Here is a 23,084-nt window from a genome sequence, read left to right on the forward strand (position 1 = left end):
CTCGACCAGACAAAATATAATGCAATGAGAATTAAGGTGCTGGAAGCACATGTTGACTACTAAGGGAACAAGGTCAGCAGAGCAGCAAGGCCACCAGGGCAGAAAGCGGAGAACAAGTGAATTGCAAGAAATATGCCGGGTTACATCAGGCTAACGAGGTGAAAAGACAATTAAGCGACAAGGCCAATAGGGCAGAAAGCGTTGGACAAGTGTAAGGAGCCCTGTTTCACCCATTGAAAGATTTTCCAGGTAAAGCAGGATGACTGTCTTGAGTAGCCACAAGTACTAAATATAATAGGTCTTGCAATGGATACAACTTATTTTGTCACCTGAACTCTTTGTACCCTGATTTTGGCCCCCGAAATTGGGGGACAAACTGTTCTGGGGACGAAATAGGTTAAATCCTTAAACATTTCTAACCCTGACGTCATTGCATAGCACCAACAATTATTGCAAGAATATAATTTTCCGTGCATTCTAGCGCGCATCTAGAAATTGTTAATACTGTAGCCTATTCCTAGTGAAAGGTTGCGCAGCAGAAGACAGTAACATTAGTGCAGAAGTTTTCCCACTCCTGCCAGAAATTTTGAAATGTTTGTGGCAACTCCAATCAGCGACTTCGGTTCTGTTGTATTTTTTTCTTGATCTTTTCAGGAAACAAAATCGAGGGACGAAGTGTTCAGGGGACAAAATAGGTTGCACCCTTGTCAATTTTCAATTTGGGGTTTAATTCGTAATGATTCACATTGAGGTTTATGCTGACTCCAATCATAAAAAACTTTAACTTTTTAACATTTGTTATAGTACATTATTAATTAGCCTATTACGTATCGATTGTAAATTGATTGTGAAGATTTGAGGAACGTTACCACATTGGATATCATAAGTAAGTGCTGGTGGGCTATTTTTTTTCTAGGTTACATAATATTATGTGTAGTTTAGACCTAACATTAATTTTGAATCTTCAGAAAATTGTTTCATAAATGCACTCTGCAGTTATGCAATTTTTATTAAATGGTGTTACTGTTTAGTTTTAATGTGCCAATCGCTGTAGACCATTCATCGTGACCTATATCTATATAGTTTTAAATTTAAATCATACTTAAATCATAAATTGTATACACATCAATAAATCGTTTTATTCAAATAGCTGTTACAACCGTACATTTAGATTTTTATTTTACCAGATAATAAATGGTAATTATCAGACAACTGCTCTTTCTAAATTTTCCGTAAATAGTGACTTATAAAATCATCTCAACATTTATTGTATTTGCAACCCATATCTTATGAAGTGCAATACATCAGTTGTTAAATTGTGTTAACCGAAGAAATGTTTTGTTGTCATAGAATTTGTATTTTCACATTTTTCCATTTCTTGATGACAGAAATTAGTCCCAAGATAGGCCTACAGGGTTTTCACTTATAAAATATTTGAATTCCGTTTCAATATCTCTAAACTTCAGTCAACTCAAAATGTACACTCGAGTTAACACTTATTGACTGAATTCCTTTACAGTCCTCATCTTCCAACACATGCATCAACAAAAATAAGGCTTTCAGTCGTTTTGTGAGTCACAAAAACTTACAATTGTCACAATCGCAGATAAGGATATCCAAATTTGTTAATGAGATTCCAAAACATATTCCAGAGCAACTTTACTTTTATGCTATCCGGATAACAAATAGCAAAAATTTTGCCAGTTAAATGCGGTTAACCTAATAAACCTATATCAGGATAGTTCCACCCCAGTTATACCTTGTTGAACAATTAAAGCTTCAATGTTAGCAAAGATATCGGATGATATGTAAACAGCAAACAGTGTGAAAAACACAAAAAGTGTGATTGTGTAAAACGTTTATGACAGTTTCGCTTTGTAAATGTAATGCTGTTTTGATTTCTAACGATGTATAACTACCTACTGAATTGAGACATGACGTTTGTCCAGATCTAACGAATATTGGAGGGCTTAGAATCGCCTTTTTATAAAATTAGAAATGTGGATATAAGTGGTTTTGGAAATAAACTGGAGAATAAAAATTGCCAGAATGAAAGAAACCAATTTTTGAAACCATTTTTCCAAGCTGACCACCACTAATTCATCATCACAATCCAAATCTATTTTAAACAAAGCAAAAAACACAGCTATAAAGCTCAAGTAGGCTACTAAGCACCGTTGGTAACTGCAACAGTAGGCTGCAAGCCTACAATACTGCTTATCAGTGTTGCCAGATGGTAGATGCTTCAAACTACCAAACACATTTCAAATTTTGCCAAACTGACCAGAGACTGATTGCCCACTCACCAAAAATGTTTGCCAAAATTCTGCCAACTCAAAATTTTACTGCCAAACAGCGTAAAATTCTGCCAAATTTCTCGAATTTGGTAGTGAAATTTGCCAAATGGTAACACTGCTGCTTATCACGAAACAATGACAAAAACGGTTTAACAATCAGCGATATGTCACGTGATACAATGGCTTAATATGATTGGTTAATTGTGGATACAAATGGTTTTGGAAAAAAGGTGTGATGTCGCATAAGTGGTTTTGTAAACAAACGCAATTTTTAGTGTCGAATTTGAAGCATATAGAAAAGATTTTGGAAGGAAAGAATTTGATAGTAGGTACCTATGGTAATACTCTACCTAATGACACTCTAAACTCAATTTTGGTAAAAGTGGCGCCTATGTGGTTTTGGAATTGGACTCTTCATATACAGACCCCAGAATAGATATGTGGACCTATCCGACCTAACAATGCTCGATGAACGCTTAATCCATTGGTTGCTCCCAAGAGATCCATGAGGAAAATGGATGTGAATGAAAAGACGATCAGAAAGATCGTTAAAACCGATCTGAAGTTGTCCCCCATCAAAACGCAAACTTGCCAACAGGGCTGCGATTTTTGCCTTTTTCGGTGACGAGGTCACTCGACACGCGCCATCACTATTCGACAAACGCCGTGCGTTACGGAAAAAAATAATAAAAAAAAAACGAAAAAAAAGGAACATAAAAAGGAAAAAAAACTGAAAGATGACTAAACGTCGTCAGGTCGAGGAACAATCGGGGGGCATCACGTGATGCAATCATAAGAGTGCTAAATTACGTAAACTTTCTTGCGCCAGGTAGCCTACTTCAAAGCAAGGTCTAAAAGCGACGCTTCACACGAGAAACTCCCAAGGCGTCAGCGCCGCCATTTTGAACACTGCGGGAGAATGCTTTGATCGAAGTTTCAACGCCTGGCATCAAACATTTCGCCACACACGTTTCGTGCTATTCGACACAACGGGTTTCTTTTATAGATGAAATAACCTAGGCTACGTTGAGTTGTGAACGTCTATGCCAGTTTGTATGTCGCCGTTTGAGCCAATTAACAATATTGCTCTGGTAAAATGACTGTTGGATACTTGCTATGAAAGTTTTTCACATGTAGAAAACAGCCTAGTTTCCGACCAGATCTTCAGAAATACAGATGAAAAAAGCCACTATTTTTATGGAAAGGAGTTCTCTTCCAGAACATTTTGAACACTGCGGGAAAATGCTTTGATCGAAGTTCTAACGTCTGTCATCAAACATTTCGCCACACACGTTTCGTGCTATTCGACACAACGGTTTTTATTTATAGATAAAATAACCGAAGTAGGCTACTTTTAGTTGTCAACGTGTTAGCAAGTTTGTATTTATGTCTGACTTATGCACTTGTTCCAAGATTGCAGAAATGTTTTGCAATGTGAATAAAGAATAGTAGACAGATAGACAGTAAACACGATTGCAACTCGACTTCCACCCACTAAAAGGGTTTCTGTGGTAACGTAATGGGCGATTTTGCACTTGCATTCATAAAACCACACAACCCAGCTAGCAAAACCCGTCGTTTTTACATTGATTCAACGTCTGCAGACGTTGAATCGAAAAAACGAGATGCAAAAAATATACTAGAGTAGTCTATCACGACCACACTGTTTGATTTATTGTGATGTAATAATACCAAAAATAGCGATACGCACGCTGTTACGTTAAATAACTCAGGGGGAAAAGTAAGTTAATTTAGGGTTGATTCAACGTTCGAGTCAGCACAAATCTATTTAATTTTCTTGGCGGGTTACATTGCTTACCCAGACAGCAAAAATCATCATTTTTACATTGATTCAACGTCTACAGACGTGAAGTCAATGCAAAAATAACGAATTTTGCTGCCTGCGTAACAATGCCCAAGAAGAAATTTACGTTTGTTTTACATTAATTCAACATCTAGCGACGTTGAATTATCATAAAATAACGTTAATTGTTCAACCAGGTACCGGTAACAAATTAATATCTCACTGCGAGATGATTGCCTCGATTTACGTTTACACTAACATAATTTCGGCACAATTGAAATACTGCGAGCAAACACGAGTCTGTTTGATAAAGAACTAGCTGTCAGAATCGGAATCATCAGATGCTGTATCGGAGGATGAGGTTGTCGCGTCGTCACTGGAATACTTGAAGACGCAAAACTGCCGTTCATGAACGCGCGATGAACATATGATCGGAAGCATTACTTTACTGCCAAAGAACCATTTATGATATAGAATTTCGTACTACTTTCATAACTGGACCCCGTAGCTTTTCTAATTCCGATTTGTTTCCGTCATAAAATTCTTTACAAATTCTGCAAAATACCACACTAACTTTTCCTTCTGTTTGCTAATAGCAGGTAAATTCCACTTTTTAACTGTATCTTCTTTCACCATGATTTCTATTCGCAACGACACCGGTAAACAATAAGCATTCGATGAAAGAATAACTTTTGCGTAACAATAAGCCGATATTTATAAGGTTGCAAACTTTTTACAGTTCACAAGAGCATTGTCAGCGCATAAAATAGCTTGCGTGATGCTCTGGGCTACCACTGTGTGACACGCGATGAAGAAGCGCATAAAATTTTGTTTGATTAAACATTAAAGCATACGGCAATTGTCGCCGCAACCAAGGTATGTTGATTATGTATGTATATAGGTATGGTATGTTGATTTGGCGACGGTAATGTTTTTGCCGTCGTAGATGGAAGCTAATTTCGAGGGCTGTCCTGTATACATGTCCGGTAGGTACATAACTTAGCGCTTGATACTCCTTTGCAATCACTCAACCAGCGTGCGATTAAAAACTTAAAGTAAGTGACTTTGATACCACACAACCTGTGTGGTACGGTAACTCGCGGCCAAACGCTTATAATATGACTCTTGTGACGTCATATTACTATTCGACAAACAAGCGTAAAAATTTTGGTCGTTCGACAAGAAAGAAAAAATCGCAGCCCTGCTTGCCAACACCTCACAGACCTCAAAAAGAAAAGAGACACGATCGAGCTAAAATTCATCTGAACAAAATGAAGTCGGGTACAGACAGTCGGACACAGGAGAGATCATTTTCTCAGATGAAAAATTGTTCAATGTCGAAACAGTGTGTAACCGACAAAATGATCGTATCCTTGCTAAGTCTTCTGCAGACATTCTTGACTCCATGAAAAAAGTTTTCAGGCGCCAGAAACCGTCTTCTGTCATGGTGTGGGCCACTGTCTCCAAAACATGGAGGTCTCCCCTCATTTTTGTTCCACAAGGCGCTAAAGTTAACACCAATTCGTACATTGAGACAAGTTTGACTCCTGCCCTTGCAGAGTCTAAGAAACACTTCAAAAGGAAGCCATTCACATTCCAACAAGACGGTGCGCCATTCCACACGTCCGAAATCCAGGAATGATGCCAGAACCATTTTCCTCATTTCTGGAGCAAGAAAGTTCGGCCGCCCTCATCACCAGACCTGAATGCAATGGACTATTGTGTTTGGGCCATTTTGGAGGCAGATGCCTGTGCTTCATCCTATAACTCAGTTGAGGCGTTGAAGTGCTCTCTCAAAAAAGCAGGGTCCGTGTCTTTTAGGCGCAGACATTTAGGCGCCGGTCAGATAGATGCGCACACTGTGGCGTCTGGATATTTAGGTGCTGAGCACTGTGGTGCCCATTCATTTAGGTGCTATTCCTAGTAAAGTCTGCAGATTGTATCAGCTTGGGCAATGTTTTCGCACAAAATGTTACAGTGAACAGAAAAATATGTCGTTTTTTTTAATGCGTGTGTGGAGATGGGGTGCGAGACAACGCTCTACTACTCTTGATATTAGCACATCTCAACAGGACATTTGCTATGCATCCTGAACACAGGTTGCAACCAGATGGAACCTTACTTAATCTGTTATCTTTCGCAATTACTTCTAGTCGGGATGGATTGGTCGTGTGGCGAGTTCGTATGAGACAACGCTCTACTACATGAATACATTTCTATAGGGCATATGAACCCTGACTACAACTTGCAAGCATAATGACGCGACTTTGCTCGTTATTAAACCTAGTCGGGGTTTTGACGGAAAACTAAGTTAGGCTACTCTTCACTCAAGCCTACCACCCGCTTGAATATAAGCTAAGCTATATTTTTTACTGATGTTTAGTGTAGTTATTATTTGACTCACTAAAAGTGAACTCAGTCATGTTCGGAAATGCCAAACACGCGCATTAAAATACAATTTATTTTTGTGTTCAATATAACATTTTGTGTGAAAAACATTCCCGGTTTAAGCAGCTTCACGCACGGAAGCCATAACATATTTTTCTGTTCAATACAATATTCTGTGTGAAAAGCATTGCCCTACCTGCCAGGCTGATACAATCTGCAGACTTTACTAGGAATAGCACCTAAATGGACGGGTGCCACAGTGCTCCGCACCTAAATATCCAGATGCCACAGTGTGCGCACCTATTTGACTGGCGCCTAACTGTCTGCGCCTAAAAGACTTGCTTCCAAAAAGCATGGGGCAAAATATCTCAAGAAACCCTATGTAAAGCGGTAGGGAGTATCAGAAGTAGACTTGAGCGTGTTATTCAGGCCAGAGGGGGACATATTGAATAAAACTTTGTACGATTGTTAATTACTGTTTTGGCAATACACCGTTAAAATATTTTGCGATTTTATTCACTATTTACAGAAATATTACACTTTAAAGCAGTCCAAGGACTTTGTCCGCACCCTGTAGATGTAATTTTGATATCCTAGCAAAAGCCAACAGCCGAATTTCATGTTACGGTATTTGAGTCTGGTAGCGTGTTCACCTGAATGCCGGCGTTATTACGATTTGATCCGTTTTTGTTAACTTTTGCTAAGTTTAACATGATTGCAGTTGACTGTTATGGTAACTTTTTGTTTGGTGTTGTCTCATCAAAATTTTCATTAAAGTCAATATTATTACAGAAATGCAAGCTATGTCTATTGGATGTGCTTGATGAAGCTAAACAATTAAACATGCAGAATAATAACTTACCCAGGAAATAAGTTTTATGGTATTTTTCTACTATAAATCCACCAGTGAGAGTTTGACTGAATTGAATTATTGCCAGTGGATAGCTATTGGTTTTAATTTACAGTTTGTTTGTAAATATAGTTGTAATGTTGTTACACTATAGCGATCTTTATACACAAGCCATGACAACATGCAGCTTAAAATTTGACTGAAAGCTTTTGGGTGTTAGTTAATAAATATATATAGTTTTTGTGTATATTTTGTGTGATTTTGAGTTATTTAGTGCTTTTGTTATCATTCAAATAACGTACTAGATTTTGGCACTTGCGCTAGAAATCAAAACAACGTCTGGCAACACTGGAAATTGGGAAAGGTTTGTCATTTTTTCAACGTGAAATTAAGAGTTTTGCAGTGATTTGAGATTCAGTGATCACACTTTGGCAATTTGCGTTATCAAAACTACCGTTTCAAATAGATATAAAGTAAATTTAGTTTAGAGTTTAAAATCGAAGTTACATCAGCCTACAGTCAGGCATCCAGTTCGCACATTGTCTAGGCCTGTGTATGTAGATCGCTATGTGTTACACTATACACATACAGTCATACACTATTCAAACAAAAGAAAAAATGCTGAAACTACGGTTAAAAAAGTCCACTCATGTGCATTATACAAAAACTGGTGTGGAAAGTACGATATAAAATTGTTTTACTCGCCAGTCGAGTGTTGCGATAATTGACAGCGATTGAGAAGTCGTGGTGGCTAGTGTGGAGGCTACACCGGTCCGGTATGGTTAGCGAAACACAATGCTCGCTGTTCTGTAGTGAGTAGTCAGGTAGTGCTGACGCGAGGAAGATCGTTCCTTCTCAACAATAACTGTTTTATTTAATAGGCCTACGGTATTTGTTTTTCTGTAATTTTGCTATCGGAGTACGAGTTCAACATCACACGTCATCGGATTGTGTTACGCTTTAGTGGTGCAGTCGTTTATTTCATGACTTATTAGACATCTAGATTTATGATTTGATATAACTGCGACAAAGCTTTATCTGTATTCATATCATTGAATCAACGTTGGATGATGTTTTACGGACGTGCATTGCTTGTCGTTGAAGGGAAGCATAGACACTCACACGATCGATAGAAATAGACGGATCAGTGGAAGTGATGTCCTTGGAGATCCAACGTAAAATTACGTTCGATTAATGTAAAGTGACGATTACAAATGACCTTGCTCAAAAAAAATCGCCTTACTGTAACATCACGCTACAATATGTTATTTTTCTACGCCTTGTAAACACTAAACATTGATTGGTAATTTCTGCTGTTTTTTTTTGTGACGTTTCAGTGAGATAGGATTCTATCCAGTCTTTTTATAGCGATGCGAATGTTTTTTTTTTTGCTTTTCATGTTTTTGCTTTTTTTGTAAAACATCTGCAGAGACCCCATAAAGTGAAATTCAGAAAAATTACCCGTCTTACGATACGCTTTGTTGCTTCGGTGAATTTAGGTAGTTTTCAATTTCGTTTTCTCATTACATCATTGGTTCTGCAGTCAGTTTGAGATGGAAGTTTTACCTTCTAGTAACTAGATCTAGTTGGTGAATAGTGCTTTTTCTATATTGGTTAATTTATTGTGGTAATCAAGCATTGGTACAGATGATACATTTTTAAAGCTCAAAATTGCTTCTAACATCTAGAGGTAAGCTGTGAAAAAGCTTTTTGCACATCTTACTTACTCTTCAGCAAATTTACATGATCTGTAAAGACCATACATAAAAAATGACAACAAACAGATCAGTATTGAAACATGAAGTGAGAACTAAAGTCTTCAATATGTGGCAAAACTCGGAAACCTTCTGGTAGCCATATGGCCAGCAGCATTTTATAGATCGCCCAGATATTCTGTCGCCGTCTTTAACGCACAAAGAGTAAAACGTTTTGTAACATCTTTGTCGTTTCGAAAAGCATAATATACTTGTATTAACTACTAAGTGAGTTTTGCTAACTTTGTGCGTTTCGTTTAAGCGTATCGTTTGCTTAAAATTAAAGGCATCCATTTATTATAAGTTACTTTCAGAAAAATTATAATAAGTGGACGTATTTCATATTAAGTAAACGATGCGCTTAAACGTACAAAGTCAGCAAAGATTACTTTGCAGTCTCTCCAATCATTCTTGGATAGATCGTCTATCGCAACGCACCGGATTTGACGTCATGCAATGAAGGTGATTATTTATTGATGAGAGTTTCTTAACTGCACCCTATACTTTGTACTGACGGAAGCGCTCTGACAATCGATAAGCCGCTACAATCCCGATAAATTATAGCAACCGAAGCGACTGCTTCATTTGTCGTTTAGAAAGGGAAGAATTGCCTCAATAAGCGTCTTAGAAACATGGAATTCATGCACGGCTGAGCATAAGCGTAATTCCGATTGTTCTGTTGTTAATCAATAAATCGATCGCTTTCGGCCGAATGCCTGATGTTGAGTTTGATTCAAACCTAACAGAAGAGTTTGCAACTGAGAAGATTATGGATCAAGTCCACAACATCTCTTAGGTTTCAATAGGGTAGGAGGCGATTATTATCGTTCTGAATGAGAAATTTGTGACAATATAAACGTAATTACGTTGCTTTGCTGCATGATATAGCTTCAAACTGCAAACGGTAAATTAATTTTTTTTGTCACAGAGTTTAGGTAAATACTTTACCTAGTTAAAGGTAGCATCGAAGGCTACGTTCAGATTCTTTATAGCAATATTGTCACAAACATTTACTGTTTTTTTTTTACTGTGTGTAAGATTCCACAGAACAAAGTAACATTGCAACATGCGGCAGGATGCGGGGATTGAGGTAGGTTTAAGTTTTATGAAACATAACGTACGGATCCGTAAAGAGTAAAACCTTATAAATGGAAGCACTTTGTTTTTGTTAATTTCCAGAATGTTAAATGCAGAAAGTGCAATGCAACTTAAAGTTTTGTAGTTAAAATCGTCCTGAAACAAAATTGAAACTTTTGCGTTACCTATGTCAGAGGTTGTATAATGTCAATGATTTGCCGTTTGTTTTTTCAAGCAAAAAATTTGGGTCGTTTGCGAGGTAATATGTGTTGCCCTTTTTCTAATTTTGACCTTGGTAAACTCGAAATACTATTGCTGAAGACGTTGTATAGCTGAATCGTTGTGTAGCCTTGTCAGCATGAAGGCAGATTCAGACAGTTTGTTCAGTGCAACATCTGTGTTTTGTATGAAATCTCAGCTTAAAGATTCAAACAGTTCAAGAAAGCACGAATAAGGAAACATGTTGGAAACCACAGAATGGCATTATTCAGAGTACCAGCAGTTTATGACAAAATTGAAAAAACGTCATTGATTGTACAAATAAAAGCAAGCCAACAATCTACCGCACAATTAAAAAGTTAAAAAAACACACAGTTTTGATGTGGTGCTGTGCACACTTCGTCCTGATTCCCTTTGGTCTAAACAAGTTCCAAGTTTTGCAACAATACTATTTTATGTCGTTGATGGCAAATTCGAAAAACTATGTCCCACAATCTCCATTTTTAAGTCTTTTCTTCAGACCAGTAGATGTATAAGTTTTGTAAGCTGTTGTGGAGTGATTGAAGGGACTGCCTTATGCTCGTAAAACATCGTTTTAATTTCCATACCGAGTTTTAAGATTAATTTTTGTGGTTTGTAAAAAGTCAGTTAGATCAGTGCTCTTCAACCTTTTTTCTCGTGGTATACCTTTGAAATGTTCAATTGCACTTAGAAGAAAGATCACTAAAATGAAAACTAGGGTTTCATGCAACCACTTAGGTTGACGAAATATGATTGAGAAAGCGAAAAAATAAATAAATAAAAACGACAAAAATTTACTTTGTTTCTTAGTTTTAGGGAATTAGGGATGCACATGACCAAGTGCTCCCCTGGATCCGCTACTGTATACGAATATATCGTACTTTAATAAGTTTTCATATGTATGAAAAAATATTATTAGAAGCCCTGCAGTAATCCGTATACCCTTTCTCAGTTGTATATATACCTCATTTGGTAATCTGGTATATACTAGTAAGGTATACAGTATACTCGGTTGAAGAGCACTGAGTTAATGTTGAGAAAATTCGTTCTGACTGAGGAGCAACAACTTCAATGAAAGTCTAGCTTTTTGTTTCGGTTCGATGTGAGTGGATTTCATCAATAATTTAGGTGAATAAATATGACTTGGTCGCTGCTATGCTTGTTGTATAAACACTCGGGTAATACTTCCGTCAAAGATGGACTACATGTGCGCCCTGGTACTAAGAAAATATTGTTTGTTTATTTACTTAAAACTGCATGGGGTCGGGTAAGTTGAAACAAAGGGTTCTTCATTCAACAAAAATATTTATTTTTTCGATTTCATCATAAAAAAAACTTATTATTTGTCATAATTTTCGTTTATAATCGAAACGTCTTCTATGCTTGTAACAATTTTGTTTTTACCAGTTCAAGCGCTTTTTCAGGTTACTATCAACAAGAACCTTCACTAAGTTTATTAAATGTGTAACCTTTTTCGTTACTCAGCTTGTGATGAAATGCCACGGGTGAAGCGGCATATCTCAAGCACATTTATACACTTTTTGAATAGCGTAGAAAAAAACGGCTGTAACGAAACAGACGCGTTGTGGTCGTCAAACGTCGATAGACGCTTTTTACACGTAAAGATTTTGCCCAGCTTGGGTAAGCCCTGTGCGTCTGATTGTATTATTAGCGAAAGGCGTTCCTTTAAACCGGCATTTTGTTTGGTTAGTAACTTTGTAATGTTCTGAAACACATCGTATATCTCTGGCTGGCGGAATCTTTACTATTCGTAGCTTTGATAAGGTTGTGTTTTCAAAGTGAAGAGTTCCATTTCACTTATTTTTTGGCAGTTTTTGGCCTTTTAGTCATATGGCTTTGTAAGCTTAGTTTGTGCAGTGACATTCCCGTACGGCAAACCTTCGACAAAACTTTTAGTTACTCATCAGTTTTGACTTCTGAGCTAACAAGAGTATTATATATGCATTTTCATGAAAGGCAATTGAGAAAGAGAGTCTTGTGCACTCACCCTCGGTTTCCTTAAAAACAGAAACAGAACTCCATGTTGGTTTTCATAAGTACAGAACTATAGAACAGCGTTTGGTTTTGTTGGCTTTTTTTTCAGATAACTTTTTACCATGAAAATAGTGTTGTGACGTAGGTCTTCGTGTCTTCTGCTGCGACACCTAAAAATATTTGTTTGTTTGAGTGCTTCAATCGCTTGCTACTAGGGGTAATTCACTTTCTTTTTAAAATTTTGCTTTTGTTACTTATGGGAATTTATTTTATGATCATTTGAGTAGAATTGTTGGTAGAGTAAACATTATCACTGGCTTTGACAACAACAGTGCCTTGTAAACTATTTTTACTGAAATTTACGCCATTCACATAATATCAATCACTCTTCCAATAGCAACTTCAGTTTTGTATTTCAAGCAGTTTAAAATATTTATGTGTCTGACTTTTACCGGTTTGGTTTGAGTTACTTGAATGTTGGTGCCATACTTGCACGACATTACTTGTTCAGCACTCACGGCAGCGGCACCGTGATAGTACGAATTAAAACGTCTATAAATTGGAAAGCTAATTTTCTGGGTTGCAGTTGTATTTGTCCTATACTGGAATGCTTCAGAATGAAATCACCTTGTTTACAGTTCCCCGTCAGCAAATCAACCGTTTTTTTTTGCGTTGCTTCAATGTCTGCAAACATGCTTCAATGTAAAAAACGGTTAATTTGCTGTCTGGGTTAATGTATGTGTGCGATAACAGCAAAGAATTTAAGAATGAAGACCTTTGAAGAAACAGAAACATTACTGCTTCCAAAAAGATCAAGAATAGTTATGTTTATTTTAGATGGAATTTATCAAAATCACAATAATTACCGTGCCCAAGAAGTTGCATACGCTTCTGTGGAAAACCTCAACAGCACAAAAAATGAACCCAATGGTGCCGCGTTAATGTTCAACTTAACATGTTTGTTTATTTTTCAGATGGCAAATTCAAACTCAGTACAACCGCAACCACCTAAGGATGCAGTTGACCAAACGTTCGACTACATGTTCAAAATATTGATCATTGGCAACAGCAGTGTTGGAAAAACATCTTTTTTATTTCGTTACGCTGACGACTCCTTCACCAGCGCGTTTGTATCAACTGTGGGAATCGATTTTAAAGTAAAAACGGTCGTGAGGAATGATTACCGATGCAAGCTTCAAATTTGGGTAAGGGAGTTTTTGAATATAAACAGTTTGAATGAAGATAACACCAGACGCTTAACTATTTTCTTTTTTTATGATTTAATTTGTTAATCTCAGGACACTGCCGGCCAAGAGAGATACAGAACTATCACCACCGCTTACTACAGAGGAGCCATGGGCTTTATATTAATGTACGATATTACCAGTGAAGAATCATTTAACAGTGTGCATGATTGGTAAGTCCATCGCTCTACCCATAGTTTTGTTTGTTACATATTCATTGTCCACCAATAATTCCAAGTTTTTCCATCGTCATGCTTGAAGTAATCCTTGCTTTTGTTTTTTTTCTGGTTATTTCCAGCTTTGGGACGGATATCGTGCGTAGTGTTACGGTAATAAAAGTCTATCCATTTAGGATGCAATAAAGATACCGCGGCAAATAAAAGCGTTTAGCGTTTTTTTTTATGATCGATGTCGCAAGACGTCTCTAAAACGTTTGACACGACCAATGTCACTTGCCTGTTTAACCGCGTGCTTCGTTTGTCATTTGCGCAATCTAGACAATAATCTTCTTTCCTCTTGCGTTAGAATACAACGCTTCCTGCTCATTTAGCAGGTCAACGCGCTGCGGTGATGGTGAACAAGATTTAATTGTTTGTTTGAGACAGTAGCAACTGAAGCACGTATCAATGTAACTTTTTCAAGATTTGTATTCAAAATACGAAATTTATTGGAAACAAAAACAAACCAATTGAAATCTGCATTCTTGCAAAATTCCTTTAAACTACTATATCTAATGTACTATAATTTCCAAAATATGAATGCATGGAAACCCTGTCACAGGTCCACACAGATTAAGACCTACTCTTGGGACAACGCCCAGGTAACTCTGGTTGGGAACAAATGCGACATGGAGGAAGATCGATGTGTCTCGACTGAGCGAGGAAAAGAACTGGCGAAACAACTAGGTAGAAAAATGCGTTTTTGAAATCTCACAAATTGTATTCAACATCGATCTCTAGCGCAGAATGGAGATTGAATGCAACCAAGATTCGCTCTTTATGTTTCATGCTTGTAATGCAGATACAAGTTGCACTTCAGTTGCAAACGTTTTTTACTTATCCCTATATCTTCCAATATATCAGATACCTCCTCTCTTCCGCATGCTTTCAGGTGTTTCACAAATGTTCTCACGTGGGGGCCTATCACAATTCGTTTACTCTGAGATGGTAAAAGCCGCCAACTCTTGCCTCCAGTGTAGAGCACGAGTCAAAACCGACTTGGGTATTGTTGCCTATAAAAATTTTCCAGCAGATGTGTCTTAAAATACACTGAGAATTGACTAGTCGCATCTTGTTTTGTCATTCGCCCACATAGCAAGCACTAAGTTGTCCACACATTGCGACCACATGCAACGCACTACGAATCGCATATATGCAACCTAGCAGGTAGCTAGAAGCAGCGACGGGACATGTACGGTAGTCATCTAGTCAGCTGCATGCTATAGCCTGTACTTGCTTGCAAGCTTGCAACGATCCCTGGACTTACTAGCTTGCAACGATCCCTGGACGAATTGTGTCAATACGTCATTAAGTATGTTTGTATGATTATCAAAAGAAGGCTGTGATCCATACTGTTATTTTAAGCTAACCGTATTTTTCCAATATTATTCTTGCTACTACTCTGTGTATCTTAGGGTGCGAATTTTTTGAGACGAGCGCCAAAGACAACATTAATGTGAAGCAGACGTTCGACAGGTGAGGATTGTGCTTTTTTTGTCAGGCTGAGAATCTCACAAAAGAATTCAAAGTATTTTGCCATTTCATGCAAAGCTGAATGAGATTGCGACGTGGAAGCTGATTCCAGGCAATCGCTTGAATAGTTACAGCAATGGTATATAGTCTTTTTTGAAAGTTTGCTTTCGGGTTTCATGTAAATTTGTTCCTGACACGACTCTGTGCCCACTCTGGTAAGATTATAGAAAGATTAAAACACATTACCCTCGCTTTCCATGCAGGCTGGTTGATACCATATGTGAAAAAATGGCGGAGAACAGCAATGCTGACCCATCACTGGGCAATGCCAACAAAGGAACCAGATTAACAGAAGGCTCTGCTAATGCAGGTTCCAGCAACTGTGGATGTTGATAAAACCTAAATGTAACGTTGCAGATTTATTTCGTGCGTTTCAATTGAGAAGAGCTCGTCGTTTTAACGTTGTTTTTTTTAAAAGTAGCATTCACAAATGGTGAATGCCTCTATCGTGATGGTACACCTAGCTAGCAAGAGTCATTTTTACATTGACGTTGAAACGACGTAAACACGACTTTTGCTCTCTGGGTTAATGTTTTATTTTTCGAACTTCTTCAATGCAATGTTAGATTGCTTATTTTCCTCCAGAGTTTTTATTTTATTCTGCTGCGTTGCGAGTTTCACAATAACCGTGCAATCGTGACTTGTTGCAAACATCTATATCTCAACATTGAACTCCCCGGTACGTCGTATTGTCAGAGTATTTATTTGTGTTTTACATTTCTACGTTAAAAATAGATCAAGTTTATTTCGATGATTCATGTAAATGGCTTTTTGATACGAAAATGAAATCAAGAGGACTCGGGCAAATAATAAATATGAATTAGCGTGCGTCCGAAAAATCCTTATCAGTAACTATTCCTCATTGCTAGGGACACACGACGTGCAATAGACCTAGACAGCCTATAATGACGTATATTTTGCATATTGTAACATAGATATTATAGCCTACATAATGTATGACTTGTGTGTCACGTCTTCTGAAATGACATGATTACATACTTTGTACATAACCATTAACCAACGTCTTGGCGCTCAATCAATCTCAATGTACGGTACGTAACATGAAAAGGAGATCGGTAGCTGCATTTCTAGTTTGTGATGGTTTAATTTTTGGATTATGTCACTCAACTATCCGCCTACAACACTCCGTATCTTCGAATTGTTTCCACTTTTTGACATCAACAAACATTATGGGAGCGCAGAACACCGCTTCGAAAGCTGCTTTTTCTTTATTGCATAATGTGGTGCTTTGCAACTGCGGTATTTTGACAAAAATATCTCATTATCATTTTAGCTGCATATAGGCGACAATATACAAACTATACATACCATTGATGTTATCCTCAATGATTTGGCACACACCGACCAGATCGCATGCAATCATAATTGTTAAAGGTTTATTCTCTACTCCAAGTTACGAAACTAAACCAAAGTAAGAGGTACAAAGCATTTTATTCCAACGTGAACATAATAACACTTCACCCTTAGAGCAGGCTAACCTCTCACCAGCAATTAAACAAAGATTGCTAACCTATGAGGATATAGGCTACTGAACATAACTAACTAGTTATTGCTTTTGTTTTGGATGGCGCTCTGAACGTCGTTCCAACGTCCCTCGATGTTTATTATGCGGTTTTAGGTAGTTGCCTACCAAATCTGCTTGTAGTTGTAGCATTTCGGAATGTGTCGGAGAATAGAATCGTTTGTGTTTAGTAGATGCTTACACTCGTAGTTTCAAACTAAATTTCATGAATGTTGTTTGTGTGAAGTTATTGCCGTAATTCATTGATGTCTTACTGCCATGCTTTGACCATTACATACATTATGGCATCCCAAGCACAACGTACCGTAGATTTAATGTGAACATGACATGAAATACAAGTTTTTGTCGTTTTGCATCATTATGCGTTGTTGGTTACAACAAAAATGGATCAACCGTTTGCTTGAGGATTACATTGCAACTTCAGTGCGGCAATTGAAAGCGTACGAATCACAAGTCCGCCCCGTTAGTCCAGTGGTTACGCGCCCAGCTCAAAATCACGCGACGCTGGTTCGACTCTCGGGGTGTGCGCTTGAGCAACGCATTCTAAGGACTGGTCTCCATTCAGCGGCACCTAGTGAATGGAATAATTCCCCGGCAACAACACTTCAACAATCGAAAGACTTCACTCTGTCAATCTCGGTAACCGGCCCTGCGTCAAGAGCCTCTACAAGTATGCAAAACTACCAGGAATAACCAATTTAGGCTTTGTCAGTCCGAGGATAAAGATTTAAAAACCAACCACGATCTACACAAAATCGTGCAGATCATGAACGTGCCATGTGTGTTAGTTGGTGATGAGTCGAGTGTGGTTGTCGACCAAAAGCATTCATGAAGAGACCTGCATGTGATCACAACACAAATGAAATCGTAGTTCATTATCGCGTCTCCTGCGATAAAATTTCAAGATGAGTAATTGACAATACCGGTATATATTTCAACCTTTTATAGTGATCAACTGATCATACGAAATTGGCTATGGCTATATATTAAAAACCTTACAAAGAAATTAACACCTAAACTAAGAACTATGCAGAGAGCACATGAACGAATCATGATGGGTTTAACATGGCGATACAAAAAGACTGCCGAATGGATCAGAAATCAAACGAAATTACGAGATATATTGAGCACAATCAAGAAACTAAAATGGTCCTGTAGTGTATTGAAATCTGATTATTATGTTATGCTTATGACCGGTTACCAGATTATCTTTTGGCAACCCTGGCAAGTATCCCGGAAGGACATTCTGTTGTCAGTAATTAATCAAAGTAGAAGTGCATGTTATTTCTGTATATAATACACCAGTAAACAGACAGAATATGACATTTGGCGACGAGGAAAATATTTAAATCTGTAGACTATTCGTTCAAGAGGTCCAAGCAGACAGTGAATTGTTCTTATCGTGTTGTCCAAACTACTAGTGAGCATCATGAATGGAGCTGCAGTTACCTGCGAGGTGTCAGCTGTATTACCCTTTGATGTCAATGGTGATGCACAAAACCAGGGACAACGTTGGAAGCGATGGAAACGGGCGTTTTCATTGTATATCACTGGAAAAGGTGTCACCAGTGATGAACAAAAACAGGCTCTGCTGCTGCACACTGCTGGTGTGGATGTGCAAGAAATTTATTTTTCTTTGGTTCCAGACAATGAAGGTAAAACTCTTCAAGAGACTTTAACATTGTTGGATGATCATTTTCTTCCTAAGGCTAATGTACCTTTTGAACGCCATGTTTTTAGGCAATTGATGCAAAAACATGATGAGCCGGTGAACAAATTTGTTTGCAGACTGCGACAACAGGCAGCTATGTGTGAATTTGGTGATTCATTGGATACCCAACTTCGTGATCAAGTAATTGATAAATGTCATTCCAATCATTTACGACGAAAGTTTTTGGAAAAAGGAGATGTGCAGTTAAATGATATATTAGCTATTGCTAGAGCACATGAAGCAGTTAATTCACAGGTTAAGATGATGGAAAGAAAATCATTAGAACCAAGCATGCAGCATGAAGTAAATTCAGTTCCTATACAAAGAAAGAGTAACATTAAGTCAAAACAGGGAAAAGACACACAAGAGTGTTTTGCATGTGGATTATTTGGTCATTTCAAATTTGACAGGCAGTGCCCTGCAAGAGGGAAGAAGTGCAACAAATGTGGAAATCTGGGACATTTTCAAAAGAAATGCAGATCAAAAGTAAGGAATACAACACAGTTTTATCAACAAAGAAATGCAAAATCTGGTAACCGGTCATAAGCATAACATAATAATCAGATTTCAATACACTACAGGTCCTGGGCAGGTCATATAGCAAGATATCAGGACAATAGATGGACTAAAAAATTAACAACATGGACACCACGAGAAACCAAAAGAAAGAAAGGAAAACCAAAAGTAAGATGGAGGGACGACATTGACAAACAATGCAATACAACCAATTGGTACCAACTAGCACATAATCATGTAAATTGGCATGAAAAGGGGAAGGCTTACGCTCTGCAGTGGGCTCTTACAGGCTGAAAATGATGATGATATATTAAGCCACTCATTAACAGAAGCTTTCACGTTGGCGAGAAAACCCTCAAGTTACTACAAATCAATTAAGTGTCATCACAGTGAAATTTTAAGTAGCCTGTATGGGCTAATAATGCTGTATTATGTCGAATGAAACAGACCGTCAACCATAGCCGTAAGAGAGTAAAACATTTTTGGGGGGGGGGACAAAAGTTGCCCAAATTTTGTCCTTGCAAAAACGTTTTCAGGCATGCAGCATCTCTCACATTTCTGAGGTAGTGTAGTGTAATAACTCCACAGGCATTAACTTGGCCCTGTACGAAAACACAGGCAACAAAACGTACAAAAAAACAACAACGAGGAATTCCGCATTCATAGATCTGTCTGTGTCCTAATTAAATAAACCATCAAATTAAAACTTTTTTGTTGCACAAAAAATATATATATTAGGCCTATCAAGATTCAACAATTTGAACCGAGATTTCAGCAATAACTTGGCAACAGTGGCTGAATAACCATGTCGCCAGATTAATTGAAAACCTCCAGCCCAATTAAATTAAAAGGCCTGACAAAAAGTAGCTCAATTTTTTTATTATAAGAATAGTCCGAAGAATCAATATTTTAAATTTGCATTGAAAAAAACTAAAATGACAGCCAAAAAACCTAAAATGAGTATAAACAAATACCGTATACAAAGTTACTCAACTGGTAGAATGTTGAAATAAATTCATGGTAAGAAATTGATTTTTTCAAATACCGAGACATTTTTGCCCAAATGGTTTTTACAAATAACTAGGATTAGTAGAATATTAAGAAAAAAGCCCTCATTAAATTACCAGCAGGCTTTTAAATCTTTCCCGTGAAGAAATGCAGCCTGTTAATAAATATCAGTAATAAGCTCTGTTGGTCAACTGTGCTCTTTTATACCTATTTTTTGTAGCTCTGGAATCGAAAGTTATCATTCTGCCCAAATTGCAATAAGCCTACCACATGCAATAGTTTCCAAAATCGATAATACATTTTACATTCATTGGAAAATATTAATTTACCTCACAGGAACAATTATGTAAAGTTTCTAAACTAGTAAGATGTCGAAACATTGTGGGAAGATTGATATTTCCAAAAAATGGACGTTTTTGTTGGCCACGTTTTTTAGTGGGGGAGCGACTGCCCCCGCCTCTCCTATGCCGTCAACAATCAAACGCTACTTGCAGCATGATTTAAAAATACACTTGTCAAACCTAAAATTATTACTTTGAGTCAGGTAAAAAAATTACTTGCTGCACACAAAAGACTATACTCAAATCGTTGCTATTGCTAATACACCAAAACACTGCCGTAAACAAGAAGCATAGTGGACAGATTGCTATTTGATGGTTAATAAAATTATTTTGTCTAATTTTATTAAATTGAAGTTCTTCTTCTTCGTCGTATGAGCTGTCTTCTTCCGGACTATATGTTTGGGCATGAGGTCATCAGCCACTCGACAGTCTCGTCATCCAGGGTCTTCAGTCCAAGCGTTTCATGTGGTGGATTGGGCAGTCATGGACGACATGGTCCACTGTCTGGTCTGTGGCACCACACTCGCATCCCGGTGAAGGAGCCAGGCCCCATCTGTACATGTCTGAGCGAAAGCGACCGACGCCGGTTCGTAGGTAGTTAAGCCGGACCCACGCAAGTTTTGCGAGGGACATTCCCGGAGGGTAGGGATCGACGTCGGGTAGGAAATCACGCAGTCGGAAAGTGTTGTTTTGCCACTCCGTGTTCCATGTGTAGTTCGTCCAGTGTGCCGCACTTACTCCAAGATCTTCAACGTTGTTCAGAAGCTGTCGTGCGGCGGGCACAAATGGGCGTCTTGATTTCAGTCGCTGCTGCTCTCCATGTAGGCGCTGGAATGTACTGTGGAGGGGTTGGTCGGGGTCCAGTGCACGACGAGCAAGAGAAATCATAGCTCCTTTACGGCGAAGCTCGGCAGCTTGGATGCCTGCAAGGATGGGAAGGCAGTCCATTGGAGTGGGACGCAGGCATCCAGTCACAGTGCGTCATTGATGGCGGTGTCAATGTGGCGGGTGTGAGAGCTGCAGCATTACACTGGTGCGCAGTACTCGGCGGTAGAATGGACGAGAGCCAAGGTAGCTGTGCGAAGGGTTTTCGCGTCAGCTCCCCAGCCGGAACCCGCCAGCCGTCTCAAAAGTGCAACACGCGCAGACAGTTTTTGCGCAGTGACTCCAGGTGTCGTCGGTACGTGAGTGATCTGTCCAGGGTTACGTCGAAGTAGTGGGTCTCCTGGAGGAGGATGATGAGGGCTTGGTGGCCAGGTGCTCGGTGGTGCTGAGCTTGCTGGCCGTGGTGCCCTCGGTGTTCAGCTGCAGTAGGGTGGGTCGTCGATACTTTTCGACAGTGCGAGCACTGTCGTGCCCTAAAAAGGGCATTCTCCTACCCACCCTGCGCTGAACAGTCTCGTTAGCTCTTGTTTGACAATTATCAGTCAGTTGGTTACTTGAAAAGGGATAACATGAGTACAGGGTTGATCTCTAAGTGGTCAAAACTGGGTTTTGACCACTAAGCGGTTTAAACCTGGTTTTAACCGGTCAAAACCCTGACCTGACTGGTCAAAACCCTGTAATGAGTTGCTTGATCATGTTCGCCAGAAAATCACTGAAAATGTGAGGGAGATGGTAGAAGGTGAGGGAGAAAGAAAAGATGAAATTTACTGGTGAATGAAGCATTTGAATATACTGGAGAGACTTGTTAATTCCAATTGTTCAATTGAGGTGTTCTACATAAAGTAGATAGGCATAAGGCATCACAACTTGTTCCTTTTCCGATAATCCTTTCTTGGCTTGACGTGTACTTTGCTTCAAAGAACGAATCATAAACTATCCTGTCTTTAATTTTTAAAGCATCTTAGAATATGCATTCGCATTGTTTTATTTTAACTGGATAAAATTTGATGGCAAATGTTTTTCATAAAAAAAAATTGTTGGAATAAATTCTTGTACTTCAGTTGGCTGTGCAAATTGTTTATCGTTCTACCAAGCATTTTTTGGTTCACCAGAAACTTATTTTTAGAATTTGAATTTTCTCAGTAATTGAAATAACCAACTGATTGAAATATCAAAAACAAACAGAAAAGTTGAATATTTTTTGTTCCAAATCCAGCATTTAAGTTATGTTGATCAAAACAAAATATAGTTGAACATCATTACTAATAACATGGAGGGTAATATTTTTAATTCAATTGAAAAGCAACTTGATTCATACACTAAAGGGGTTTTGACCAGTTTTGACCAGCAATAGGTGGTCAAAACTGCCCGGTTTAAAGCAGGTTTTAACCGGTTTTTACCGGGCGGTTTAAACCGCCCGGTTTAAACCGATCAACCCTACATGAGTATGGTCGAAAAGTTTATCTTCATGCTAATATGTTAAATGCCGTCTGGTTTCATTTGTCAAACAAAGAAGTAATACGTTCGGGATTCGAATTTCCGGAATTAAGTCATTTTTTTCGGTTTTGCAAAACCTATTGTTGCTAATTTCGTATCAATGCAGACAAAACGACAAACAAGTTTGAAGGAAGTAATGAGTTATAAACAAAAATCTAAAACCCAATTTACGCTAGTTCGTAT

The 23,084-nt window shown here is 38.2% G+C and overlaps 1 protein-coding gene across 3 annotated transcripts; it reads left to right on the forward strand.

Annotated features, from left to right (window-relative positions):
* Positions 1-802: 802 nt before the first annotated feature.
* Positions 803-17,282, forward strand: LOC145777910 (ras-related protein Rab-3-like). Of its 3 annotated transcripts, none has more exons than XM_082589267.1 (6): positions 803-886; positions 13,380-13,610; positions 13,704-13,822; positions 14,430-14,554; positions 15,283-15,343; positions 15,604-17,282. In XM_082589267.1, exons 2-6 carry the CDS (start codon positions 13,380-13,382, stop codon positions 15,731-15,733), a joined length of 666 nt encoding a protein of 221 aa, XP_082445393.1. In that variant the 5' UTR covers positions 803-886; the 3' UTR covers positions 15,734-17,282. The 3 variants fall into 3 exon arrangements, with proteins under 3 accessions (XP_082445393.1, XP_082445392.1, XP_082445394.1); XM_082589266.1 differs by lacking the exon at positions 803-886 and adding an exon at positions 10,160-10,183; XM_082589268.1 differs by lacking the exon at positions 803-886 and adding an exon at positions 12,454-12,622.
* Positions 17,283-23,084: the final 5,802 nt, after the last annotated feature.

The sequence above is a fragment of the Aplidium turbinatum genome, chromosome 10 (genome assembly GCF_918807975.1).
Source record: "Aplidium turbinatum chromosome 10, kaAplTurb1.1, whole genome shotgun sequence".
NCBI classification, from domain to species: domain Eukaryota; kingdom Metazoa; phylum Chordata; class Ascidiacea; order Aplousobranchia; family Polyclinidae; genus Aplidium; species Aplidium turbinatum.

Coding starts and splice junctions, on each gene's coding strand:
- LOC145777910 (XM_082589266.1), top strand. CDS start 10,160: ATGCGGCAGGATGCGGGGATTGAG. Junction 13,611..13,703: donor GATGCAAGCTTCAAATTTGG/GTAAGGGAGTTT, acceptor TGTTAATCTCAG/GACACTGCCGGCCAAGAGAG. Junction 14,555..15,282: donor AGAACTGGCGAAACAACTAG/GTAGAAAAATGC, acceptor TGTGTATCTTAG/GGTGCGAATTTTTTGAGACG.